The 27,165-nt window shown below is 44.6% G+C and overlaps 3 protein-coding genes and 1 long non-coding RNA gene across 11 annotated transcripts in view; 3 read left to right on the top strand and 1 right to left on the bottom strand.

The window, feature by feature from the left end:
- The first annotated feature begins 57 nt into the window (after positions 1-57).
- iqcd (IQ motif containing D) lies at positions 58-2,362 on the top strand. Its single transcript, XM_037101235.1, has 5 exons — positions 58-215; positions 529-1,168; positions 1,312-1,533; positions 1,638-1,709; positions 1,981-2,362. Exons 2-5 carry the CDS (start codon positions 548-550, stop codon positions 2,260-2,262), a joined length of 1,197 nt encoding a protein of 398 aa, XP_036957130.1. The 5' UTR covers positions 58-215; positions 529-547; the 3' UTR covers positions 2,263-2,362.
- Positions 2,363-3,315: 953 nt separating this feature from the next.
- Positions 3,316-19,748, top strand: LOC119020608 (DDB1- and CUL4-associated factor 1-like). Of its 4 annotated transcripts, none has more exons than XM_037100070.1 (31): positions 3,316-3,501; positions 3,783-3,961; positions 5,254-5,450; positions 5,557-5,633; positions 5,813-5,886; positions 6,377-6,490; positions 6,763-6,900; positions 7,068-7,676; positions 7,777-7,878; positions 9,226-9,384; positions 9,565-9,744; positions 9,845-9,954; positions 10,307-10,403; positions 10,510-10,676; positions 10,763-10,887; positions 10,983-11,059; positions 11,301-11,465; positions 11,756-11,911; positions 12,184-12,819; positions 12,976-13,253; positions 13,359-13,557; positions 14,190-14,272; positions 14,402-14,486; positions 14,638-14,871; positions 15,041-15,134; positions 15,223-15,327; positions 15,506-15,579; positions 16,090-16,179; positions 16,686-16,844; positions 16,978-17,083; positions 17,223-19,748. In XM_037100070.1, exons 2-31 carry the CDS (start codon positions 3,926-3,928, stop codon positions 17,279-17,281), a joined length of 4,785 nt encoding a protein of 1,594 aa, XP_036955965.1. In that variant the 5' UTR covers positions 3,316-3,501; positions 3,783-3,925; the 3' UTR covers positions 17,282-19,748. The 4 variants fall into 4 exon arrangements, 3 of the variants coding, with proteins under 3 accessions (XP_036955965.1, XP_036955966.1, XP_036955967.1); XM_037100071.1 differs by having other exon boundaries at positions 3,900-3,961; XR_005075372.1 differs by lacking the exon at positions 3,316-3,501 and having other exon boundaries at positions 3,524-3,961; positions 17,223-17,358; positions 19,159-19,748.
- An 848-nt stretch (positions 19,749-20,596) lies between these two features.
- LOC119020612 lies at positions 20,597-21,863 on the bottom strand. 2 transcript variants are annotated; one of them, XR_005075373.1, is made up of 2 exons: positions 21,726-21,863; positions 20,597-20,733 (listed from the first exon to the last, which is right to left on the bottom strand). It is a non-coding gene; the product is annotated as an uncharacterized LOC119020612 (long non-coding RNA). The 2 variants fall into 2 exon arrangements; XR_005075374.1 differs by having other exon boundaries at positions 20,597-20,730; positions 21,726-21,837.
- Positions 21,864-23,071: 1,208 nt separating this feature from the next.
- LOC119020607 (dedicator of cytokinesis protein 3-like) overlaps positions 23,072-27,165 on the top strand; it is a 155,589-nt gene continuing 151,495 nt past the window's right edge. For all 4 annotated transcript variants that reach the window (XM_037100064.1, XM_037100065.1, XM_037100066.1 and 1 more), the window contains exon 1: positions 23,072-23,828. In XM_037100064.1, the coding sequence (XP_036955959.1) occupies positions 23,792-23,828 (37 nt within the window). In that variant the 5' untranslated portion in view covers positions 23,072-23,791. The remainder of the gene's footprint in view (positions 23,829-27,165) is intronic.

Below are 27,165 nucleotides of genomic sequence, written 5' to 3' on the forward strand. Positions count from 1 at the left end.
TCTGCTATATGGATTTTAAATAAAGTTGGTAACCCGCTCACTTTATGGCTGTCAAATGTGTTAATAATATAATTTATCGAATTAACAACTTGTTGATATATGCGCACATTTACTTCCTACTTTTCTTTCTATCCGCGCGAACCTTCACCCGCATTACTGGTATCCTAGCAACGAGAAAACGAGCCAACACTTCCGGTCCGCACACCAGCCGACAGGTAAGTGTTGTTAGCTGAGAAGCGACGTTAGATTATTACAAGCTAAACATTCAGCTGTCCCCAGGAACTGTTTTAAATCATGTTTTAAAAAAGCTCATTAATTAAAATGTGCAGACTGATGATGTTTAACACACTAATGTTCACTTAGTTGAGATAAAGTCACTTTTATCTCAACTAAGTGAACATTAGCGTGTTAAACGAGACATCATCAGTCATTATGAACTCGCAAGTGCTCCCCCAGATTCATGAATGTGTACAGGAATCTGTAAAAGTGCATTAATTCACATAAATGTGTCTTTTTGTTGTGGTTTAGTGTTTTCCTACCATCCAGTATGTCTGTGAAGGCGCCAGCAGTGCTGGCAAAGACCCAGTCAGAAGATGTTCTACAGAACCAGGAGGCACCACAGAAGAAGCTGCCCTCCTCTGAGGCCCAGCTCATCTCAGGCATTTTTCAGAACTGCATCAGTAAAGTTTTTATTGCAGCAACTCTGCCAGATTTCCTCCGGCTGAGCAGTCTGTCCGGAGTTGAGGACGAGGAGTTGAGCAAGGCACTTCAGAGGCATCACGTGTTAGTGGAGGGACTGGAGACGCTTGAGGGTCTTCAGCAGGAGTCAGGAGACGATGAGGAGGCAGGGAGGAGGCGAAGGGCTCAGCTGGAGGAGGACATCAAGAACTCCATCAGGGATCTGCTCAGGTTCGTACGAGCCGACCCAGGTGCCATCTCTGGATGGAGAGCAGAGCCAGGTGTGGAGGTAGGGGAGGACGAGAAGATGCTACTGAGAGAGCTCGAGAAGTTCCACGGTCAGATGGAAGAAAAGCTGCTGACCAGTCCGGATGAGGAGCTGCAGCAGGTTCTCCTCAGCCAGGTGTGTTCACACGCGGTGGCTGATCTGGAGGAATTTGCTTTAAAAGAGGAAGAAGTCGCTACAGCCATGAAGACAGTCAATGAAAAGGTGAAGAAACAAGTTGAATGTTGGAAAAAGAAACTGTCATGTCTGCCATGTGCGGGACAAAAACAAAGATTTCTTTAGTGGATCTTGTGCTCATCACCTTTTCCTGTCTCACCTGTTCTTTTTTTTCCCTGTTTATGAAACAGATCTCTAAAAAAGATAGACAGATAAAAACTCTGCAGGGTGAGCTGCAGGCGCATAAGACAGAAGAAGAACGGATGTTAATTCCCCAGGACCAGCAGAGCCATCCAAATGTAAAAGCCTCCCAGGTGAAGCAGGCAGGTTTACAGCAGGTGATAGATCAGCTGAAGGTTCAGCTCAACAGTCTGATGCTGGAGAACAAACAGGCAGAGACGTCGCTTCAGCAGGTGAGTTCAGCACGTCCGACACCTTTCACTTTTCAGTGGTTGTAACTTGTTTTGTTTTCATTAAAAACTCAAGTCGACCGGTAAATGTTTTATTCTCTTTGCAGAAAAATGAAAAGTTGGAGACAGAAATTGAAGAGTTGCTCCGAACGTTCGACAGTAAAATGGAAGTTATCCAGGTACAAACTCACAGACGAGCCACAGAGTCAGAGAAGTCACTGGGAAACATCATTCAGATTGTTTGTGTTTGTTCAGGCGACTGTTTGTTGGTTAATGTGACAGTTTGAGGTTTTGGCCTCTGTTGAGAAACCATGTTCAGGATATTCTTCATCTTGCTCAACAAATATTCATCAATGGATAAAAGTTCTAATCTCTCAACTGTTTAAACGAAAAGCGTAATCCAGAAATGAAAGTTTAGTCATCCTCTCCTCTCGTCTCGTCTCATGTCAGGCCCACCTGGAGGTAAACGAGATGGACTATGAAAGGGAGGCGGAGGAGCTGAGGACGCTGGAGAAACACTTCTCCGTCCTCGAGGTGGAGTACAACCAGATCCTGGAGAGGCGTCGTCTGGAGGAAGAGAGGAGGGTGGAGGAGCTGAGGGAGCTGGAGCTGAAGACCAAAGCTGCTATCATGGTGCAGGCGTGGTGGAGAGGCTACAGCACCCGCAAGGCTTTAAAGAACAAGGGCAAGAACAAGAAGGGCAAGAAGGGCAAAGGCAAGAAGACCAAATGAGCCTCCTCAGCATAGATATAGAGTAAAAACAATTAAACTCCACATTCAGTGTGTTTGTCATGTATGTCTCTGAATAAAGTAGTTTATTACTGACTATAAAGGATTGCAGAACTCTTTGTGAGCAACATTTATTAACTTGATGCTGTTGCTGCAGCAGCCACAGCAGACAATAACACATTTTATTACTTTAAATGAGTCACAAATGATTCAGAACTTCTCAGTACTGCAGTGAGTGTGTCTGTGAGATATGTATGGACAGTTATATAATTATTTTTAGTACATAAAGTCAGACGAGTCAGATTAAAACAAGGACTGATTTATCTTCATTGGCTGATATTTGTTTTATGTCTGAACAAACTCACCAAACAATGTCTTTGTTTTCATGACTGAATTAACAATTTCATACAGTTTTACTTTGGACCCTGCCACCCTTTCCTCTGAGAAAAGCAGTTTATTCACTTATGGAAAAACAAATATTTCTTTTTATTATTAATATTGTAAATATTTAAATTCTGAGTTTGAATTTCTCTTCTAAAACTACATAGAGCCTCTGATATAAGATAAGAGACTTTATTGATGCCTCACTGGAGACATGTTATTGTTACAGAAGCTCGAGAGTCACAAGCAGAGGGGAAATAATCTGATTTCAGTGATAGAAAAATAAATGAAACAATATGAAATAATAGAAACATAAAGTAAATTACAGATAATAATGATAAAGACATATATTTGTATTTTTGTTGCATATTTATATTTCTCCATTCAAACCCAAGGCAGTTCAAAGTGCCCAACAGGAACAGAAGTGCATTAAAACAAAACATTAACACATTTAGAACAAGTTAAAACCGCATTTAAAATACAATTAAACAAAGGCAAAAAATAAATACTTCCAGACAAAAATGTATTTAAGTTTTTGTTAGTTATACTAGTTCAAATTATAAGAATAAATCGCGGTTATATCGAGAAATACATGCCAACAGCACCAAACTCACCTCTGAACGACAACTCCCATCAGGCACTTCGCCGTGTGTCGTCATCTAACGTCGACTGTCGTGCGGTGACGCCGCGTACGGCCGCCGGGAGAAGTTTGAAAAAATACGTGAAACTTTTTTTTTTTTTTCATCGTGAGCGTTTAATGTCAGCGTGGTTTCATCTGCTTTCTTTTTTCGGCGAATTTGGCGGAACTAGTTGGAGCGAGCGGTCGAGGCGGGACAGTGAACACGGGACGCTTCTCTTCCGGTGAGTGTGTCACATTATAAACTGTTATCTTTGCTAGCTGAAGCTGTTTGTGTGCGCGACTGTGACATGAGGCGGCGGACTGTCAACATGCTGCCGTGTCCGCTCCTCACGCTGCTCTCACGGACAGTTTAGCAGCTTATAGCTTCACACAACACAAACCAAAAGCACCCGGGTTGTGTGTCTTTTAACGCTATGAGGACGCGAAGGAGACCCGGAGGACGCGGTGTGAATTTGGGAGAGTTAGCTTAAGTTTGCTAACTGTCATCTCTTTGCCGCGTTAGCTCGGCTCACACAGCAGCCAGTGTCCTCCGAGCCAGCTGTCCTGACCAGAGGACACCTGTTGGTTCTGGATTCACAGCAACAACGGAGGCTCTCTCAACTCTGATAATCTCTTACAGTTTGTGAAACTGAAACCCGCTCAGAAATGCCTCAGCGTCGAGCCACACTCAGACACCCGAGGGTGAGTATGAACACTGGAGACAAACGGGGAGAAGTTCATCTTACAGAGACGTAACAGGTGGAGTTGAACCTGTCACACAACTACACCTGATCTGTAGTTTCTGGAACTGATGCCAATATCAATATTGATATACCGACCAATATACACACATTATTTGCAATGAACCTTCAAATGTGTTAGTAAAACACTATTGTGCAAAGATATTTTACACTTTAACAAGAAACTTATTTCTAAACTGCACTGTAGTGCACTGAAACAGTAAAGTAATAATTATAAATCCCCCAGTGTTCAGAAGTATGGCCTTGAAATAATGTCATGATAGTTTTAGGATTCATTGCAACACACATGATACATCTATATATTCTGAAATGTTCTCAGAAGCACTTCATAAGTATTAAATATCACAGTAGAAAGGATGACTGTCAGCACTTCTGTTCACAAAATATGAACTCAGTAATCATCAGTAATGTGAATATAATGACTAAGTAGGTAAATACAGGTATTAGAACAAACAGAACGGTCTGGTACTTTACTTCACTTGAATGCAGCCTTTGAAACCAGGAGAAGACAACACTTATAACTAATCATCATATAACGATATCAGACAGTATCTTGATTTATTGTGACCTGTTTGTTTGATGCATGATGATGGTGGTGACACTGGTGAGTCTCCCGGTTGAGACGGATGATATGGCGGAAATTATTACTACAGAAATGTGGAGATTAATAACATAAAATGATCAGTTTGTTGATTTTATTACACGCAGGTCACACGGTGAGGCAGAAGGCTGAATCACTCCGTCAGAGTCGTGGGCTCAGTACACTTCAACAGAACTTCTTGTTGGAGGGTTAAACAGCTTTGAATCGTCCCCCCGACACCTTTGTGATGTCAGATAAAGAACTGTATCTGATAATGTTGTTAACTTTCTAAAACCTGACATTCACACCAACTTTGACTAGTCAGGAAGGAGGCAGGGTTGATTTATTTTTCCTTTCATCATCATTTCTTTCACTTCTCATGTGGACGAACACTCTGATGTCTCCCAGCAGAGACTGTCTGAAAATGTGCACCTTGTATTAAAACCATTATCTGACCTGAGCTTTACACTTTATAATTTTAAGGAAGGAAATCTGACTTCAGTCACATTTATGGGAACTCAACATTGCAAGTAATCTTAAACCATTTTGCTTTTCCTCCTTCACTTCTACCATCTTTACTCCTTCTTCTCCACCCTCACCTGTCTCTCCTCTCTCTCTCCGCCTCCTCCTCCTCTCTTCCTTCTGTCTATCAGACAGCGATGTCTAACCCTCAAGAAGAGCCGTCGGCCGCTGTGTCAGCTCTCCTGTCGTCGGCCTTGTCGGCTGCCGTGTCAGCTGCCATGGCAGTAGCCATGTCCGTGGACGCTAAGGCGGATCTTGCGACGCTGCTCGACGAGTGGGAAGAAGCACAGCAGGGCACCACAGAGCAGCTGGTGACCATCCTCACCAAGTCAGCAGAGATTTGTTTCTGAAAATCAGTAATCCTTGTGTGATTTGTTTCATGAGATTAGACACATGTGTCTCTGGAAGTTTTTCATCTTCTGTGTCGTCTGCAGAATATCTGAGCTGATTGAACGGGAGACAGCCGAGTATCACAAAGCCGACCCTGATCCGTTTGATGACCGTCATCCAGGTTATCATCTTTTTTTTTTTAAAATTACAATCCAAAACATTCCAAAAGCACAAGATGTGATTACCTGATCTGGAGCCTGATGTGGTTAATGTAAATGTATCAGTCAGGGTTTTCTGAGTTGAACTGAAGCGTGTCTTCTCATTGGTCGTTGAGGTTCTGACTCCTCTGTAACTTTTCAGGTCGGGCTGATCCAGACTGCATGCTGGGGCAGCTCCTGAAGATGCTCTTTATGAACGATGACTTCACTAACGCGGTGAGAACTGACGGGGCTCTTATTGAACTGTGTGATGTGGTTTGTGAAGACTGTGTGCTGAAGGATGAGTTTAGTTCAAAGAGTGTGTATGAATCCAAACACACCTTTGTGGCGTTGAGTACCCAGAGATATTCAGTTTACACCAAACAGAATAAAACAGAGAAAAGCTGAAAATCTTCACATTTGAGAAACTAGAAACAGAGACTTGATAAATAATTGATTATCTGTTTGTTTCAACTAACACATTTTTGAATGATCAGATATTCAGCATCATTTAAAGAGTCTTTGTTGGCTGTGACACAATTATAATCCGCTCCTTTTATATTTAAAGTTCCTGTCCGTCTTCTCTCTCGTCTCTACACACTTGCGTGACTCCTTTCTTTTTGCTGTTACAGGATATACAGAAGAGCTATTTAAAACTAACTTTGTATAAGTAAGTTTGAGTTGCCACAAAAACTGTCTCGACTAGATTTCTGTGTTTGTTTTCCAGCTGATGGACACGTATATAATGACGAGCAGAGAGCTGGAGCTCAACACCGCAGCCTGTCGTCTGCTTCAGAACATCATGCCGGGCCTGGAGACGTCCGCCGTCTTCCAGGAGAAGGTACAGCTGTAGGAGATGCACCATGTCGAAGACGGCTCGGCTTTATTAGATTGTGAAGAAAAAGTAAAAGTGTTATTTTGCTTTTATTTACATTTACATTTGGTGGTCATGAAGTTAAGCAATATAAAAACTACATCGAAGCGTGTTATAAAACATTTACTAGATATATATTAACTGCTTATAAATTGTGTAAACAGCGGGTTAAAGTGAAGTGTTTGTCTATGATAACTTGCCTCGAATCAGCTCTAAGATATGATGTATGTGTGAGACAGGAAGGTCTGGTTAAGAAGTTGTTCACGTGGGCTCGTGAAGCAGAACGACCACTGAACATCTACGCCACGGGCCTGCTGGCCAGAGCCATGAGCAACCAGGAAGTGGCGGCCAGCTACGGAGAGGAGAACGCTCAGCTGGTGGGTCAGCCGGTCATTCACTGCACTATCTCTCCCTTTTATAAGTACAGTTTATACCCTCAACATAGTTGAGTTTGTACACTAGATGCTACTGTAGCGTAAAACACAGTCTTGTAAAAAACTCGTCATGGTTCTGACAAAATCACCTGTTTCCAATCAACATCCAGGTACCCATCATGATTTCGCGCCTTCATAAGCTACAAGCTGAAAACGCCAAGAGTAGCTTAAGTCCCACCAAGAATCTACCTCAGGACTCTCAGGTCGAAACAACCAAAACCTCAAACATCTCAACAGACCAGCAAGACAAGACGGAGGGGGAAGATGAGGGAGAGGATGCAGAGAGCAGCAGGGCAGCATCCAACACTAGTTCCAAACCTTTGTCCCAGCTCGGTCCGGCTCTGAAGAATGGCGGCTGCAGCAGCAGCACTGGTGGATCCAGCTCGACCCGACTGCTTCCAGACTTTGTTTACCAAGCGAGCCCAGTCTCCAGAGAGATGGAGGACAGGCAGGGAGGAAGAGGAGGAGGAGGGAGGAGACGGGCAGTAAAGGAGAACGGGAGGAAGGCGAAGCAGAAAATCAACTTCACCTCCTTCTCTGGCAAGACAGAGGAGGAGGTGGAGAGAAGCGATGCCAGCGAGCAGCCGGCCGACAGCACCTCCTGGTCCGAGATGAGCTCGATGGTGATTGGCTCCGACTACAGCCTCTCTCCGCTGAGCCTGGCCATGGAGCAGAGACTCATCCTGCAGTATCTGACGCCGCTCGGAGATTACCAGGATGTGAGACTCAACACAAAACACAACACCACACCTTTTAAAATGAATGTGTTTGTCTCGTCTTAAATCCTTCGTAGCTCAGTTATCATTGTCTCTTCTGCAGCTGCTTGCCTTCTTCATGCGGCTGGACACTTTGTCGCTGATGATGAATTACATCGACCTCAGGCAGACCAAAGACGTCCAGCTCATCTTTGATGCCCTCCTGGTAAGACTGTCTTTCTCAGACGCCACCAAAACATTATGGATGTAGACAGAAGCTTGCTGAAGTGAGCAGATTATTTTTGTCCACAGACTTCAGTCTTCTCTCCAGTTCAAATGTCACTTCAAATACGACATCCTCAAGCTGTAAATATGCAGCAGAAAGCAGTTTGGAGTTTGCTGGATATGTATCAACAAAGTGCGCAGCTATTTATTAAATACTTATCAAAGCTGAGGACGATTTAATTAAATCTTGAAGTAAGTTTTGTGATTTTTTTGATATCAAAGAAATATGTGGACCTTTTAAAATGAAGTGTTACCAAATGTTCTCATGGTGTTAAAGGTTTGTTTACGCCAGTTAACTTCTCATGTTTGATTTTCCCTTTGTGAATCAAAGTCTTGAATTATGTTTATGAAAATAGTGTTTTCTATAGTTAGATGAGTTCTGAGTCCGTCTTTTATCTGGCTCCTGGTTCAGCCCTGCTGCTGCTCCCCACAGAGGAGCTGCGTGTCTGTGTGAGGAGGATAAGATGAAGCTTTGAAGGAGGAGCTGCTCAGAGCCACAGAGAGATAGTGAAGACATTTATAAACTTCACTCAGAGGTGTCCAACTCTGGGCCTGTTTTTCAATTTAGACAGATGTTTTTGTAAGCAGAAAATGTGCAGGTGTCGTTAATTCTTCGATTTAATTTAGATTTTGAATATTCTGAATATTTTTTCATGCCTTTCAATGCAGTGTAGTATTAGCTCAGCATTTATTCATGTGGGTTTTGACTTTGACTTGTGAGATTGTTGTGACAGAAACTGCAGCTAGTTAGTTTCTTCATTGTGAAGCTCATCAACTCTTTGTGGTCTGAAAAACTCAAGTTTACCATCATATATTGTTGAATCCATACATAGTTTTTCTGCCACTTACCTGTGTCAATATGAAAAACATGGAGCCGACATTACCCACAATGCAACATATTCACTGAGTGACATCACTGGAGGCAGATTATCAGATTACATGCAGCGAATGGTTTTGTTCGACCTTTTCCACACACAGTTGTTCTCCCCAGGACCTGTGAACACGCCTTAATGTGGAAATTTGGTGGAATTACCCTTTTTAATAAACATAAACCTCACTAGGATCAAACTGTATGAGGTGCTACAGCGTCTCTGTAGATTCACTGTCGTCGGCTTAAACCAGATTTTTCATTCTTGTGGATGCAGATTACAAAACAAAAACACTTGAGTCATGAGTACGACACGCTGAGCAGGACTGTCGTCACACGTCATCACTAATGAACTGATTTGTTTGCTGTTGAGTGTTTTTCTTTCAAAGCATTGAGTCCGTCTCTTGTGTCTCTCGTCAGTACCTCGCCTCGCTGCTCCTCCATAAAAAGTTTGCGGCGGAGTTCATCGCTCGCGGAGGAGTGCAGAAGCTTCTGGAGATCCCGCGGCCGTCGATGGCAGCGACCGGAGTGTCGCTGTGCTTGTACTACCTGGCGTACAATCAGGACTCTCTGGAGAGGGTGCGTCACACACACACACACACACACACACACACACACACACACACACACACACACACACACACAGCACATCTTCACACGTGTTTGAGTTATCACGTTACATTTTTATGGCAGCTGATTAGGTATTAGAATAGGTTTTAAGAAATGATACGGAGCCTCTGTTCTGTTGTGTGTTTGCAGGTGTGCACACTGCAGGACGGCGTGCTGTCAGACATGGTGTCCTACGCTCTGTGGCTGCTGGAGTCGTCCCACGCTGCCGGCGTCTGCCATGCCACCATGTTTTTCTCCATTTCCTTCTCCTTCAGAGCCGTGCTGCAGCTCTTTGACCACCAGGACGGCCTGCGCAGGCTCGTCAACTTGGTCAGAACTAAATTCTTCATCGATTCTAACATGAATATTGTGTCACCTGTCTCATCTGGAAACCTTTTACATGTTGGTGTGTCTCCTTCTCTTCATGCAGATCAGCACTTTGGAGATCCTGAACGCAGAGAACGAGGTGTCCATGATGAGTGATGACCAGGTGTTCTCCAGCCGGCAGACAGCCAAGCACACCTGCATGGCCCTGCGCAGGTAATGTTTAATATGCGAGTCAGTGGAAGGTAGTCGATGACATCATCACAACAAGTGACCAGCGTTAATTATTGTTAGCACCAGTCTGGTTCCCTCGACACAGAGCCTGCTGGATAATTACAGGAAATAATCTGTGACAGACACAAAAAGCAAACGTTGGGTTATAATTGAACTACACATCGCATGACTTCAAAGCCAACACTCAGCCTCCTCCTGCCTGACACACTTGACTGTAAACTGATCAGTGTACAAGCTCCTCACCTGACTGCAGCTGCTCTTTACTGGCTGTAAACTGTGTGAAGCACCACCATGTTACTGAGCACGAGTTGATGAGTGATTTGACTCTGTTCAGGTATTTTGAAGCTCACCTGGCTGTGAAGGCTGAGCTGGTCAAACAGTCGCTGCACTCAGATGGAGGCACCGTCGTCCCTCAGCAGCCATTTTACAAGGTAAGAAACGATTATCATCATCATCCTGTTTGTGCAGAGCTGTTTGACGGGAGCTGGAAGAAGGAAAGCTGCGTGATACCGTGTGTTCTTCTTCTTTTGTTTCCAGGCATACTCGTACACCAGAGAGCAGGTTATCGAGATGATGGAGTTCCTGATCGAGTGTGGACCTCAGCTTCACTGGGAGGCGGTGGAGGTTTTCTACAAACTGTCCTGTGTCCCTTTAATGCTGCAGCTCATATCAGCAGCCTGCGACTGGAGGACGTACTACGGCAGGTAAAGTCACTGAAAATCAGTCAAAATGATCCATCGGTCGTTTGTTTCAGTGCTTGATCTTTATATCTTTATATCTGTCTGTCCAGGAGTGACACGGTGCGATATGCGCTGGACATCCTGGCGATCCTGGTGGTGGTTCCTAAAGTCCAGTTGGTGCTTGCGGACACTATCGAGGTTCTGGATGAAAACAGGTCGCCTGTTTCCACTGTGGGTCAGTGCAAGTCTCTGTCTTACACCTCCAGTTACAGTATTTGGATCTTTTTAAGTCCTGGAGGTGGATGAATATGTTTGTTTTATCTGCTGCAGGTATGAGCGTCATTTTGGGAGTTGCAGAGGGCGAAGTGTTCGTCAACGATGCTGAGATCCAGAAGTCTGCACTACAGGTTAGCAGCTGGCTCTGATCAGTGAGCGATGCTGACGTGTATGACCGTGTTTATTAGTCAGCTCGCTCAATGAATCCCAACTGAGTGGAAAATTAGTAACCACTGACATAGTTGGCAGTCTAAACACAATCTTCTCTGGAAAACTCTCAATAAAATGATTAACAATCAATCAAACAACAGTCAAGTGTTTCTGTCTTGTCTGTCATCATGACTCCCGCCTCTCCTCTGTTTCAACACACAGGTGATAGCGAACTGTGTGTGCGCTCCAGACCAGAGCCTCAACACTGGGGGTGCTTTTGCTGTCGCCCCCCTCAGACCGTCTCTCCACCCCCAGCAGCCTCCCGCCCCCCACAACAGAGTGCTGGCCCACATGTGGCAGGTAGTGCAGAACAACAACGGCATAAAGGTGAGAATGAAAAGCGTTATATCGAATTGCAGAACATTAGTAGGAAATAAAGCAAAGAGAAAATGCTGCTCGAGGCTGCTGCGGCTGTGATGAAGGTTATTTTATTGTGTCCTGTGAGAGAAACTTGTCTTGGATTAAGAGAACTGCTGCATCAATCAGACCAAACATCACAGGAACAACACATCAAAACACATGTTTAAACTCCACCAGCACTCTGAGGCTAAATTTCCAAGTTCTACCCTTGAAATAAAAAATGTTGAGCCCAACACTCTCCTCTCTGTCGCCTGCAGGTGCTTCTGTCTCTGCTGTCGGTGAAGATGCCGATCACGGATGCAGACCTGATCCGAGCTCTGGCCTGCAAGGCTCTGGTCGGACTCTCTCGCAGCTCAGCAATCCGACAAATCATCAGCAAGCTGCCGCTCTTCACCAGCAGCCACATTCAGCAGGTGAGCACAAGATCGCAGCTCCGAGTCCAAAAAGATGTTGATGTAGATTCAGAAACTCTTAAAAAGATTTCATGCAAACATTCATTCTCAAATCTGCCACACGAGCCCCGTGACAGCATCTGGACTCTGATACAGACAAAAGAAATGTTTTGTTAAATTATCTGCAGGCTTAGCAGAGGTTTGTATTCAGGATTTGACCTACATGTCACCAACAAAAACAACCTGTCACCGCCCACTAATGTGATGTGTTCTTGTTCTGTTCACCTCCGTAGCTGATGAAAGAGCCGGTGCTGCAGGACAAACGAAGCGAGCACGTTCGTTTCTGCAGGTATGCTGCCGAGCTGACCGAGCGAGTGTCGGGGAAGCCTCTCCTCATGGGGACCGACGTCTCGCTGGCTCGTCTGCAGAGGGCGAATGTGGTCGCCCAGTCACGGATCACCTTTCCTGAGAAGGAGCTCCTCATGCTGATCAGAAACCACCTCCTGGCTAAAGGACTCCACGACACGGCGAACACACTCGTTAAAGAGGCGAATTTACCCGTAGCATCCTTCTGTCCGAACTCTTCCTCCTGCATCACCCCCTCCTCCTCCTCAGGGATTCCCAGGACTTGCCGGTTAGCTGGCGGGATCACAGCTCGTATGGCCGGTCATGTTGGGACCTCTCCTGTGTCTTCGGTCGCTGTAGCCTCCTCCATCACTCCCTCGTCCTCTCGTTCCCCAATCACTCCTCACCCATCATGCTCCTCTGCCCTCCTCTCTCCTCCTCCTCCTCATTCTGGACCTCATGGGCAGAGTCCACATCTGGTTGGCCGGATCTTGTTCTCACGAGAGCGCCCGGTGGCCCAGTGCAGCTCAGGAAAAAAACTTCGCGCCCTGAAACAGAAGTCTGACCACGGTGCTTTCATACAGGTCCGTCACACACTTTGTTGTGGTTCTGTTTGGTTTATCACACTACAGATATAAACAAGATATGAATAAGTAAATATAGTAAGATATAAGTAATATATCAGTTCTTGACGACCAGGTGTGAATAAACCTTGTGACCACTGTTTGTCTCTGGATCAGACTCCAGCCATGAAGAAGCAGCTGGAGCGCCACCTTCCTTCCCCTCCGACCCTCGACAGCATCATCACCGAGTACCTGAGGGAACAACACGCCCGCTGCCCCAACCCTGTCACCACCTGCCCCCCGTTCTCCCTGTACACCCCCCACCGCTGTCCTGAGCCCAAGCAGAGGCGACAGGCGTCTCCCAACTTCACCGCCCGCCTGGGCAGCAGGGTGCTGTACCCGAAATATGGCGGAGTGGACCGAGGCTGTCTGGATAGACACCTGATATTCAGCAGGTAATCAGCCATCTTTGAACGCAGCTTATTTCACGTTAAGGTGAAACGTGTCTTCTGATGATGGAAATTGAGATTGTTGAATGATTTGAAAAAAATCTCCTGCAGGTTTCGTCCGATGACGGTCTTCCACGAAGGCGATGGAGACGAGAGCGGTTTCACCTGTTGTGCCTTCTCGGCCCGCGAGCGTTTCCTCATCCTGGGAACCTGCTCCGGTCACCTCAAGTTCTACAACATCTTCTCCGGAGAGGAGGTGGTCAACTACACCTGCCACACATCAGCCATCACACACCTCGAACCCTCCAGGGTAGGTTCACACACACACACACACACACACACACACACACACACACACACACACACGACCCTCTTCTGTATTACATGAAACCTGTTTCGCGAGACTTAATTTGTGTCTGAGCGTGAAGTTTTAGGGAAAGGTGTTTTTAGTTTAGTTTCTCTCCAGCTTCCTTGTTCGAACTCTCACATATCTGCTGTATTTTTACTTTTCCCTCAAATCTGCTTTCAGTTGTTTCAGGAAGTTACTGCAGTTGAAAACCAGCATTTCCTGATTTTGCTGTTTCACAATAAAAGCTTTCAAATAACTAAATAACGGAGGAGTTTTATTGTAAAGTATTTACAGTAGGTGATTCTTGTTCACGGCTGAATTATTGGCTGCAGCTTACATTTATTTTCATCAGTGATTATTTTCTTGATTAGTCGATCAGTTGTTTGATCTAGAACTGTGAAAAATGTGAATCAGAGTTTCCCAAAGCCTGAGATGACATCATCAAGTGTCACAATAAAATACATGACTTAATATCCTCAGAGAAGCTGGTATTCTTCTTTTAGAACATGCAAGGAGTCCGAAGAAATAAGAGACATTGTTCTGACTGAGTTGAATAAATTGTATATACATTGAATCTTGTTTTTGTTTGTCAGGATGGGAAGCTGCTGCTCACCTCTGCCTCCTGGAGTTTCCCCCTGTCTGCACTGTGGAGCATGGACGGTGTCTTCACCCAGAAGTAAAGCTCACACACACACACGCACACACACACACACGCACACACACACACAGTTTAACTTCACTCATCATGTCAGAGTTTCGCGGGTTTTGTGGACTGTGGTGCTTTAATTTTGTGTCTCTTTCTCAGGAACTCGTTTTCAGACGAACACTACGTCGAATTCAGTAAACTCTCTCAGGACAGAGTCATCGGCACCAAGGACCAAATCGCACACGTACGTCACAACTTTCCTTCAGTTCGCTGCTCTGTTTTCTGTTTTCTTTAAGTATTTAACCAGTTCCCTCTATTTCTCCTTTTTTCTTTTAATATGAAGCATTCAGGAAAATCAAATGTTTTCCCACATCGTTTCTCGTTGTGTGCTGCAGATCTACGACATCCAGACGGGTCAGAAGACTCTGACTCTGAACGATCCCGCGCTGGCCAACAACTACAAGAGGAACTGTGCCACCTTCAACCCCAGCGACGACCTGGTGCTAAACGACGGGGTGCTGTGGGACGTGCGGGCGTCACGAGCTATCCACAAGTTTGACAAGTTCAACATGAACATCAGCGGAGTTTTCCATCCTAACAGCCTGGAGGTCATCGTCAACACTGAGATCGTATCCTCACCCTGGTGGCTTTAATGAAAACGTGCACAGTCAGATGTTTATTCAGACTTGTTACACGTATGATTAATAGTTTTCTGAGATAAAGAGGAACCTGATACTCAGCAGGTGCCACAGATACCTGTGTTGTTCTGTAGTTGTTCACCTTGACAGCAGGTGTCAGTGGGACCTGAGGACCTTCCACCTCCTGCACACTGTCCCTGCTCTGGACCAGTGCAGACTGGTCTTCAACAGCAACGCCACCATCATGTATGGAGGTACGAGCTCTGTGTGTGTTTGAGCAGCATGTGTGTCCTTTATTACAGACAGACAGACATCTTTAATGTGCTGAATCCTTCCACACAGCGATGCTGCAGGCTGATGAAGAGGATGATGCGATGGACCAGCAGATGAAGAGCCCCTTCGGTTCGTCCTTCAGGACCTTCGATGCGACTGACTACAAGCCCATTGGTAGGCAGCACCTCATGTTTATTACAGACTAACTGTTCATTGGACAAAAATCACATCAGGAAAAACAAACGCGTGTGTTCAGTAACTCTTTTAACTGTAACTCTGTCTTTTCGAGTCAGTTATATGATGGTGATTTTTTTTTTCTCTGTATTTGAACTTGTAGTTTTTTCTTTTTCAGCCACGGTGGATGTGAAGAGGAACATCTTCGACCTGTGTACCGACACTAAAGACTGTTACCTGGCTGTCATTGAGGTACTTCTCATAAAGTTTAGCCTCAAACTCACAGCAACACAAATACAGATGATAACAACCCAAACACAGACGGAGTAACTGATAAAGACTGTTGTTGTCGTGAGTTAAACTGTCTTTGGCTGGTTAAGAGGCTGTAATCAGTCAGAGTTCCTCTCTGTCATGATGAACATTTGTACAAACACTTGTAGCATTAAATTTTATTAAAGATTAATTTAATTCTCATTATGAAACACAAGATTGTATCATGAATCTTCAGCTGTAATTCATTAAGCTTCACACACAAAACCCAGAAATTAATGGATCAATAATGATCGAGTCACAGAACTAATTTAAAGATTAAACAACCTAATTAAATTAAACAGTTTGAGTTAACAGACTTTATTTGCTGCATTATTATATTATGTTGTTTGTCTTGTGCATCCTATAAGTGCTGCAACTAACTTTTCTTTATTAGTAATAATATAAAAAAACATTTGAGAGCACAGATCGATGTTTTGTCTTCGTCTGTAGAACCAGGACACGGTGAGCTTGGACACGGTGTGTCGTCTCTACGAGGTGGGACGACACAAACTGGCAGAGGAGGGAGACGATGACGATCAGGTGAAGTTTATTGATCAATCAGCAGTCTGGGAGATATTAATTCAACAGCTGCACATCACAGTGTGTAATCATGATTCTCGACTCGAGTACTGACGTCATTTATCACATCTTTAATTAAATTAAACGTATCATGTGCAGTAGTGACAAGTTGACTAGATGCACATTTGTTCTCTGTTACTAATAATGAAACAAGTCAAATTAATCACTTCAATATTTAGAACAATCTTGTGGCTTCTTGCTTTAAAGAAGCATTTTGTAACATTTGGTCGGAATTTTGATTCTCCCCCTGGTCCGAGGTCCCGGTCCCGGTCCCGGTCCCGGTCCTGGTCCTGGTCCTGGTCCAGTGTGACTGGACAGCTAACTGAGCCATGAGCTAATTAGCAAACAGAAAGCTAGCAACATAACTGTGGTTAACTGCTGCCTGCTTTATTTCTGGATCTCTCTTTGAATTCTGGCCGTATGTTAGAAATGATGATAAATGAACTCAACAACTGTTTTCTCTTCAGGATGATGAAGACCAAGATGATGATGATGATTCCTCAGACACAGATGACGACGACGATGACGACGATGATGATATTGACACCGACCCGCTCATAGAAGAACTGGAGAACAACGATGACCCAGAGAACGAGGACCGGATCAACTCTCCCACAGATGAAGAGGTACCTGATCTCCACCTGGACCACTGACGCATTCTGCACAACACAGGAGCAGCAGCAGCCTGTCGTGTCTCAGTGGTTTGTAGATTTAACTCTGAAGGAATCGTCAGTAAAGTTTCTTGAAATTCTCCCTCAGGTTGCAGAACTTCTTGGCAGCAACAGCGACGACGACAACAGTGACGACGACGACTCGGAGAACTCGGACCAGTCGTTCAGAAGTGATGATCCAAGTAATCCAGACTGTGAGTAACACTGACGTTTCATCCGCTCACCATCACAAAATTGTTTGGTCAAGTTCAGATGTTTTACAGTGTTTCTGTGTGTGTGTGTGTGTGTGTGTGTGTGTGTGTGTGTGTGTGTGTGTCCGTCCTCACTATCCAGACCAGTCAGATGAGGAGATCCGTATCCTTCGGTCCCTCAGAGACAGGTGGTTCTCCTGACCTGCTGCTGAAAACTTGAACCCCAACAAGGACTTTTTTTCCCCCTTTTTCAAAACCATCATTTCTCATTTCATCAGGCAAGTTGACTGTGAACACACTGGTGGGATGTTGTCTCTCTGTATTCTGAACTTCAGAGAGACTGATGGTGAATAAATGCTTCCCAAAGATCACGGTGCTCAACATGAATACTGACTTTCACTCTCTGCTGTGTTTCAGTCGGAGGGAGATTCGTGAATAAAAAATATTTATGATGTTTTATGTGGAAGGAAGATTTAATGTTGCTCCGCTCCGAGAGAGTCGCTTTGTTTACTAAACTGTTCTGTGTTGAGCTCAGAGTTGAATTCATCGAGCGTGAAGCACCCAACAGATGAATCTCTCAGTTTTAATCTAAAATGTTACTTAGAGCCATAAGAGGAAAACTAAACAGTGTCATCCACTGATGAAACATCCTCAGAGAACTTTGGCCCAGTTCTGACCCGGTGTCTTCGTCCTGAATGATCCGACTGCTACAGGCAAATTCTAAATCAGTTTCCTTCTTGTAAAGACACTAAACAGTAACAATATAGGCTCCTTCTTTGCCCCCAGACTCCATTTAAAAATGTGTCAGTTTAGTGAGTTGTTGAGTTGGAGACACTTTATAAACTCTGTGAAACTCTGTCTCTGACTCATTCTGCATTATTTGGACCTTCTTATAAATTCAGCAGATGTAAAACATTAAGTTCTTTATTTATTTATTGAATTATTTTGATCGGGGGGACGTCTGTTCGTCATCAGATCACTCAGGACGGACGTTGACACCAGGACTGAACACGGTGTTTTCTCTGCAGTCGTCTTTTCTAAATGATGAAAGTTAAAAGCCAAATAATCATAAAGGCTCGTTGAGTTTTTCCTCATTTTACAGCAATAAAAACGTGGATGCACTGGAAACACTTCTGAGCCTGAAACACATTAAAGTGTTTTCTGTACAGATTTAAAGACACACAGAAGTCCTCTCTCTTAACTCGCAGGTACAAGAATGTTTCTATGCACATAATAATAAAAATACTTGTTTTAATATCAGATGTTTGCAGCAGGTTTCCACTGCACTGATGCTCCAGTCTGCAGTTACATTCTGTATAATTTCCCCTAAAGTTATAAAACAAAAATACATTTTTAATGACAATATCCGACTTGTTTAATTTGTGTTTTCTAATGTTTTTCAAAGTCGGATAATTTTGTTTGATTTATTTATTTTGACTGTTTCTGATTGAATTGAATTTTTTTTAGTTTATCTTTGTGGGACTTGACGGAGAAACTGATGGATCTTTTTTTCTTCTTCATTTTAAACTTTTATTTTTTTCAAACTGGCAGCACGAAGCCGACTGAAAATCCTTTAAATTAATAAATCTTATAATAAAGTCTTTAAAGCAAAAAGTGTAGCAAGAAATGTAACTCAGTCACAGTAAAACAGAGTCGCAGCTGATTTAAAACAGAGAAAGAACCAAAAAAGAGAATTTAATTTTGACCGTTCTATAAACAGAATCTGCTTTAAGTTCATCCGAGATTGTTGCATAAACTTGACGGCACATTGAGGATGTATTCAACAATTTTTCAATCAATTTGTAATTTCTGTTTCCCGAGACTAGAATCATAATGTTGGCGAACACGAATGTCTCTTTGAAGGGGATATTAATACAGTAAACAGTGTTTATGTAATGAATCGTATTATGCAATGATTGTTACTTAAATTTAATTAGTTTGCCTTTTAATTTCAGTCGTAATTTACACAAACTTGTTGTTGGATGTTGTTTCATTATCAGCTGCTACAAGGTTTCAAACACACGTTGGGAAATTTAGATTTTGTATTAATAACAATTTTTCACATTTTCATTTCACAGCGTGTTTACCTCATCGAGCAGCCGACCTTTGACCCTCAGTCATCGTTACAGGTTAACGTCACAGCCAGTATTCCACAGTCTCTGACTCTTTGAGCTCGTGTGTGTGTGTTCATGTTGTAAATGACTTTTGTTGCACCAACGTCAGACGTGTTGGAAGTTTTCAGATCAACGTTACGCTGCGTCAAACAATCAGGAACGCGTTTCACAAAACTGTGAACGACCTGGATCGAGTCCCGTGTGGAGTGATTTATTTTTAGTTTTTGTTGTTTTTGTTACTGGTCGTTCTGGTGAGAAACCAGTCGACTTCGCTGCTGCAGGATGAACACTGAACACCACAGATTTGTTCTTTGGGTTGTGAACGAACAGACGGATGTTTACGTGACGTTTGTGTCGTCCAATCACAAACTGAAGTGGAGCTCAAGAAGACGCTGAGTGTTTCATCCTGCAGCAGCTGTTCAGAGCCACAGAATCTACAAGAGATTGTTTTGTCTATAAATCTGCTTTTCTGGTTGTAAATGGTTGATAAGACTATCAGTATATACTTGAGTTCATAAGTTCTACTTTAATAATAAAAGACCTCCCTCTTGGAACTTTTGCCTTTTCTCATAATCCTTATTAGTATCATCACAGCTGGCGGAGTTTTGAATTAATTGATTTAATTTTATGACTTTAAGAGGTCGTTCTGGTTCGATGGGCACACTGAGGTGAATGTATTCCGTCTCATCAGCAGGTAATGAAGCATCATATTACAAACTTCTGTGAAAGAACTGAAAGTTGTTGTGTTGTTACTTGAATCAGCCACTAGAGGTCAGAGTTACATTGTGACCATCAGCTGATCAACCTGAAACAAACTGAAGAGTTTTATAATGAGCTCCTTTTCTTCCCACGCATCTCATTGGTTTGATTGGAATTGATAGAAATAGGTGATATTATTGGTATAATGATGTATAAAAGATCATTTCTCTTGCAGTTTTCCCTCAAAAGATGAAATAAATTCATGTACTATTACTGAGAAACTTAAAAACATTTATTAGAACCTAAAAATACTTCAAGGGACATTTCACCTTAAAATCAAAGATGTATAATTTTCTTGTCACCTGTTTATCTGTCTGGACTGTTTTGGAAAGTTTTGTTTGCCTTCTCTCTCATATATACAGAAACTACTGTGTGCAGACGACAGTGAGGCTGCATAATGAATTACTGTGATAAGAGATGCAGAGAGGCTGATCTGCTCAGACATCATTCAGCAACACGTGGACCCCGTTTCATTCCCAAAGTAGGAACAGATAATGAAGGTGATGGCAGCTCAGGTCTCCACTGCACAAATATGTACATATCAAATATAGTTAAAGCTTTGATAAAGCCACCGAGAGACACTGACCTCCGTCTAAAGACTCAACACAACAATCGGGTGAGCAGGATTAAAACCACAACAGTGTATTTAAAGAAAAAATGTTTATTACATAAATAGCCAGTAAAAACTGCAGCACTCACTCTGAACACTCCGCAGCTTCAGGCTCCTCTTGTCGGTCTCGACTGCTCGTCTTCAGGGTTTTTCCTCTCGTCAGTCACCTGCTGGGAGATAAAGAGGAGCAGTGGTAGTTTGATCTCTCTGTGTGCAGGTTTTGTGTTTGTGGTGATTTTGCGAGTTTGTAGAGGTTTTTTGTTTGTTTGTGGTGGTTTAGTGTGTTTGTGGAGGATTTGTGTTTATTTGTTTGTAACGTGTGCACATACAAGAATCCGCCACAAGTTTAAAACCAGTGACAGGTGAAATAAATAACATTGATCATCTTGTGACGATTCCACATTCTGCTGGGAAACCTTGAGTCCTCGTCTTAACATAGACCCCTGTTGGAGAGACACCAGTCACCCAAACACAACTGCAGACCGAGTGCACCTCCTCATGACAAAGACACTCCTCAGTGGCAGGTCAGGAACGACCCGCGGAACGTGACAAAGAGCTCAAAGTGTCGACCTGGAATCTGAATTCCCCAGATCTCAAACCAACTGAGCTTCCACAGGATGTACCATGAGCTGAGACCGATCCATGGAGGCTCCAACGTGGATGGGACTTGGTTCTGGTGCATCCCACAGATGCTCAACTGATTTGGGATCTGAGGAACTCAAAGGCCAGTTCAACACCGGCGACTCCTGAGCTGTTTCTGCAGTGTTGCAGGTGAGTTGTCCTGCAGTCGGGCAGTGCTGCTGCCATGAGGGGTGAACCTGATCTGCAGCCATGTTTGGGTGGATGACACTCGTCAAAGAGGCTCCACATGAACACCAGGACTCAAGAGTTTCCAGCAGAACATTTGACTGTAACAAGATGATCAGTGCTCACTTCACCTGTCAGTGTTTCAGTGTTCTGGCTGATGGTGTGTATACATGTTAAATACTTCATATAAAGACAGTTTGGAAAGTTGCAGTAAAAACGGTCGGGAGCATTAATTAAAAGATGATAATAAGTCCTGCTGTGACATTGTTAAAAAGTGTCTCCGATCACTTGTGTGTTAATGAACAGCGCCTGACATAAATTACGTACTCTGCCTTTAATCACTGCAGCCACTGACCTTTGTTTTCTCTCCTCACAGGTGGATCCATGTGAACTCTGCACAGTTCTGAACACTGAAGACAGCAGACAGGTCCCACGTCTCACTGAGGAAGAGGAGGAGGAGGAGGAGGAAGCACCTGAACGTCACGTCATGACGACATGAAGGTCAGAAGTTCACTGTGACATCAGCTGACAGGTGGAGGAAGGAAACTGAAAACCAGTTCGAAGCAAATATATAATGACAGAAATATAAGATAACAAGTATTCTGTAAATACACATGAAGGACTGAAGAAAGTCTTTATCACCACGTCACCATGGTTACATCATGAGCTAGTGACGACAACACACCAGGTACACAACACTGTGCTGCCCCACAGCAAACACATGGTGGCGCAACACACACACACACACACCCCGTCACAGAGATGACGTCACTGTGGCGTCATGGTGACCAGCGTTACTTTCCAGATTACTCGTTACCTTCATTATAAAGTTATAATATGATGCAGCAACATCACTGCCTGCAGAGTCACTTGTTACTGATTACACCGAGTCAGACTTCATCATCAGGCTCAGTTCGCTCAGGCTGAACAGAACTTCTGGGCTCGGCTGTGTTCAACACACAGAACCGAGATTAATTAAAACCCAACAACAATAAACGCGTCACTTCTGTCGGTAACGTGGATTGTGACGCAACTGTGATAATACAGAACTGGAATATGATCAGTAACGTGAAATATAAGTAATTTAAATTAATATATTACTGTAACGCGTTACTTTTATACACACAACCAACACGGGTTCAATGTGAGAGTGTGTGTGTGTGTGTGTGTGTGTGTGTGTGTGTGTGTGTGTGTGTGTGTGTGTGTTTCCTACGTCACTCATGTGTGCACGCGTCCAAATGAACCAGTGTATGTGCCAATTTTGCACGCGCGTCATGGCACCAATGATAACCTTTAACGACCGGGTGGTGCAGCGGACCAACACATACACACACACACACACACACACACACACACACACACACACACACACACACACACACACACACACCTCCCTCTCCATCTGAGGGCTTTTCATTCGCTTGATCCTCTTAAACTGATGGAGCCTCCTGCTGCTGCGCACGACTCTCTCTCTGTGTCTCTCTCTCTCTCTCTCTCTCTCTCTCTCTCTCTCTCTCTCTCTCTCTCTCTCTCTCTCTCTCTCTCTCTCTCTCTCTCTCTCTCTCCCTCTCTCTCTCTCTCCCTGTGTCTCTCTCTCTCTGTGTCTCTCTCTCTCTCTCTCTCTCTGTCTCTCTCTCTCTCTCTCTCTCTCTCTCTCTCTCTCTGTGTGTCTCTCTCTCTCTCTCTCTCTGTGTCTCTCTCTCTCTCCCTGCTGGTCGGTTCATACCGTCACCGGACACAGAACCGACCGGACTCTCGCGTCTCCTCTTCTCTGCACAACAAGTTTGGCGGCAGCAGCGCGCTGACCGCGGCCGGCCGGAGGAGGAATGCGTGTGTTCGTGTTGACTGAGAAGGAGAGCGGAGCGGAGAGAGGCTGAGGAGATGCGCAGCTGACTGAGAAGGATCCCTGCAGGGCGACGGACGGCTGGGCTCAACTTGACGGGGACGCGGTGCTGATCTGACGGCGCGGACTCTCTGACAGCTCGGCACCGAACAGGACCTGTGGGTGGGCTGCAGGGACCCTGACCTCCTCCTCCTCCTCCTCCTCCTCCTGCTGCTGTACAGATATCCTGTCTCTCCTCCTCTCACCCCCCCGTGTTGTTCTGCAGGAGGAGATGGACACACGCACCGCGCCATGCGTCACTCCAAACCTGACATGATATCCAACATTATATAATCCGAACAGCTGCAGCTGGTTCAGCGTCCACACCTGAAGAGTGATAATTCCTCCAGAGAGCAGCCGGAGTAAACTTTCCCTCTGCGGTCCTCCCTCTCTGTCCCTCTCTGTCCCTCTCTGTCCCCCCCGTCCCCTCTGTCTCCCTCTCTGGTGACACATCAGTAGGATTTCCATGAAGCGCCGCATCGGGTGATTTTTTTTTTTTTCTTCCTCGGGGATTTTTGCTGTTTGTGCACCGGGACACGATGTGGACGCCGACGGAGGACGAGAAGATCGGAGTTGGTGAGTGGCTGTGTGTGTTTGTCTGCAGCAGCGTGTGTGTGTGTGTGTGTGTGTGTGTGTGTGTGTGTGTGTGTGTGTGTGTGTGTGTGTGTGTGTGTGTGCACGGGGCCTGATGTGCAGCTGGTTTAATGTGAGCTGTCACAACATCACATTCAGAACATGAGATCCAGTCCGCCACTTCTGGACCCTGAAGGTTCCCTGTGGTGGAGTCTGAAGGCCTCTGTGTGTGTGTGTGTGTGTGTGTGTGTGTGTGTGTGTGTGTGTGATGTTTCTGGGTGTGTTTGGTAGCTCCAGGTGTGGAGTTGGAATGTGATGATGATGATGATGATGATGATGATGATCACCTGTTTGGATCTCAGCTACAGTGATGAATTAACTGGTTCAAGCAGAGAAACAACAAGTCAGAATTCTGTTTCCTGCTTCTTAAACGTGAATCTTCTGGTTTCTCTTCTTCTGTGACAACAACCTGAACATCTTGTGGATATTTGAGGAGGTCAGTCTGTGATGACAGTCGCTGTTAGCTGCAGCTGTTCTGATATTCTGTGTATCAGGTTGAGGTGTGTTGTTGGGACGTGCAGGTGAGTCTCCAGCCTGTATTATACTGCAGAGGGCTGGTGGTCCAGGAGCCTCCTTCCCTCCTTCCTTCCCTCCTTCCCTCCTGTATCCTTGCTGCACACTTGCTGTCTGTTTCCACCTCTCGTGCTTTTCTGTGCTGCAGCCTTTCCTTCAGGTTGTATGTATTTTAGTTCTGGACGTGTTCTAATGAAGGCTCAGTGATCAGAACCACCTCCTGGTTCACGTCTCAGTCTGCCAGCTTCTGTACCAGCGCTTCACTTTGCTTCTTCTCACAGATGTAAAGCTTGTACACCAAACTGTGGAGCTCATCGTTATGTAAGGTAACGCTTCATGGATGATGTCACATGCATGAAGAAACTGTGTGTGATGTGGATCCTTCTCGTCTGACGCCTGATCAAAGATGATCAGTAGAGGCTGATACTGATTATCAGTAATTAATCGGAGCTGATTTGTTGTTGAAAATTAAAATCTTGGTGTCAGAGGATGAATAACAGAACAGTTGACTCCAGTCCTGCACCTGCTACTTTATACTTCCTCTCTACAACATTTATTCAGTGACTAAAGTTACTTTGCAGATTCAGATTATTCCGTGTTGATATATTAAAATGTGTTTCTTAATTTGTGTTCGATACCAAAAATATGAAGTAAAGTTCTGATATTGATGTATTGGAGAATATTCACGTTTTTGTAAATGAACCCTCAGCTGTAGTTACTGAACACTTGTGATAAATATCTGCAGCAGAGGCAGAATATAAATATATTGTCTGATTTATCTCTGTGATCAGCTGATCGACTGACCGATGTGTCGGTCAGCTGTAGTTTATGAACATCAGGAACACTTCACATGAGACGTCATCAAGCTCAGCTCCAACACAAACTACAGCCTCAATAACAAACATGCAGTCTGAGTGTCGTGTGGTCGTCCGCTGAGCGTACTTCCTGTTCGTCGCAGGCTTGGTGTGAAAAACAACCCGACTCACACAGTCCAGCAGAATTAGCATAAGGATTTAAAATGAGGTGCCGGTCCTCCTCCCTCCTCCATGAACAGTCAGCGCTATCGACTGACAGCTGCCGGGTCTTTCCAAGTGCCCGATCCGGCTGAAGCGTTGCACCGTGGGAGTCCTGCTGACAGGAAGTCAATGTGTGGAATCATGACTCCGGCACTCTGTTAATTGGAAAGAAGACTTTACCTGAATTTGAATGAGAAGCTTTGTTATTTTTCTGCTGCTTGATACCTTCATTAGACTCCAGCTGTGGCTGCACGCTGAGGCCTCTTGATTTACTTTGCGAGCAGCTTTTCAACATCAGATATCAGAATTGCATCACAGCTTACAGAGCTGCACGCTGGCAGCCATGACACCAGGACAGCAGCGCCGCGGCCTGACAGCGTGGGGAGGCAACTATGAATATTGCTCTTTGTAGACTATGTCACTTTGAACAGTGTAAGTGTTGAACACGGGGCGCGATTCATTTAAAGGCTTCGGTCTGCTCCGTGATTTGTCACGCTGTAAAGGAAACATCCGCTCTGAAACAGGTGGCAGCCGCGTGACGACGTCCCCAGAAGGAGCACAGCTGTAATCACAGAGCCACCGTCATGTTCGCCATGAATTAACAAACTTATCCCTCTGGGAAAAAAGCTCCTGCCGCTCTGTCTGTGGTCCCTGTCTGCTCCCCAGGGCTTCTCAAAAGGCATTCTGGGAAAGTAAAGCAGGTTTAAAGCGAGCGCACTGACAGAGCTAAATGTTTCGTCATCAAACGTGACGAACGTGTGATCTCCGATATTGTTTCACGTGTGCGAATCTCTTTCTGTTGGAACAAAGACGCTCACTGCACTTTGTCCCGACGATGACAGTAAATGATCCGTGACATGTGGAAGTCGAGTCACGGCCGAGCAGGTTCAACAAGAGATGAAAGAAAACAGGAAATCCTTAAACCCCTGTTAGGAACGGGATGAGAACTGAGGGCGCTTTGAAAGTGGAGAGTCACGTATCCCCTCAGTGTTTCCATGTAAGTGTGTTTTGTGTCTTTTTTTTGTTAATCCCACCATTTGTGTTTTTTGCTGGATGAGGCTCTGCATACCAAGGCAGGGAGAGTGGTAACTCATAGAGGCGTTCCAATGGAGTTGGGATGACTAGTGCCTGGTTGTAGAAAACAGCCATTCAGTGGCATGAATGCAGCTTTGTGGCGCCCATAGAGGCTCCTGAATGCAGCTTCACCTCCCCCAGGGCTGCACAGCACAGCACTCAGTTCTCACACTCACAGATAACACGCACAGACAGACAGACAGACAGACAGACAGACAGACAGACAGACAGAGAGGGAGACAGACAGACAGACAGACAGAGAGGGAGACAGATGGACAGTTCAACAGACATCCCATGACGTGCACCTGCTCCAGGGTGAACAGTGATTCTGTGTCATTTAGATTCGTTCTGCAAAGAGAAGCGCAGAAACATTCAAACCAGTGAAGTGAAGTCGGTCCGGGCTCGTCTCACTGTGGCCACATGTCAGTCACAGCAGGTTTCTGAGGCCTTCAAACTAGAGACGACAGATCTCTTTGAATAGAATGTAAACAGTGTTTCTGCCGGGTCTTAAAAGTCTCATTTGATCTCAATTTAAGGCCTTAAAAAGTCTTAAATACGTCTGTATTTTTCATATAGATCTTAAATTACATTCAGTTGAGTTATAAATATGTACGTTCATTTACCGCTTCCGTCAACAATCGCCTGTTTTGTGTTCTGTTTTGGTGAAATGTGTTGGT

This window comes from Acanthopagrus latus, chromosome 6, assembly GCF_904848185.1.
Source record: "Acanthopagrus latus isolate v.2019 chromosome 6, fAcaLat1.1, whole genome shotgun sequence".
NCBI lineage: Eukaryota > Metazoa > Chordata > Actinopteri > Spariformes > Sparidae > Acanthopagrus > Acanthopagrus latus.

Excerpts from the sequence above, each read along its gene's own strand:
- iqcd (XM_037101235.1), top strand. The coding sequence starts at position 548 with ATGTCTGTGAAGGCGCCAGCAGTGCTGGCAAAGACCCAGTCAGAAGAT. Across the intron at positions 1,169-1,311 it reads TGAAGACAGTCAATGAAAAG|ATCTCTAAAAAAGATAGACA; the intron begins GTGAAGAAACAA and ends TTTATGAAACAG. Across the intron at positions 1,710-1,980 it reads GTAAAATGGAAGTTATCCAG|GCCCACCTGGAGGTAAACGA; the intron begins GTACAAACTCAC and ends GTCTCATGTCAG.
- LOC119020608 (XM_037100070.1), top strand. The coding sequence starts at position 3,926 with ATGCCTCAGCGTCGAGCCACACTCAGACACCCGAGG. Across the intron at positions 7,879-9,225 it reads TCATCTTTGATGCCCTCCTG|TACCTCGCCTCGCTGCTCCT; the intron begins GTAAGACTGTCT and ends GTCTCTCGTCAG. Across the intron at positions 13,558-14,189 it reads CACACCTCGAACCCTCCAGG|GATGGGAAGCTGCTGCTCAC; the intron begins GTAGGTTCACAC and ends TTTGTTTGTCAG.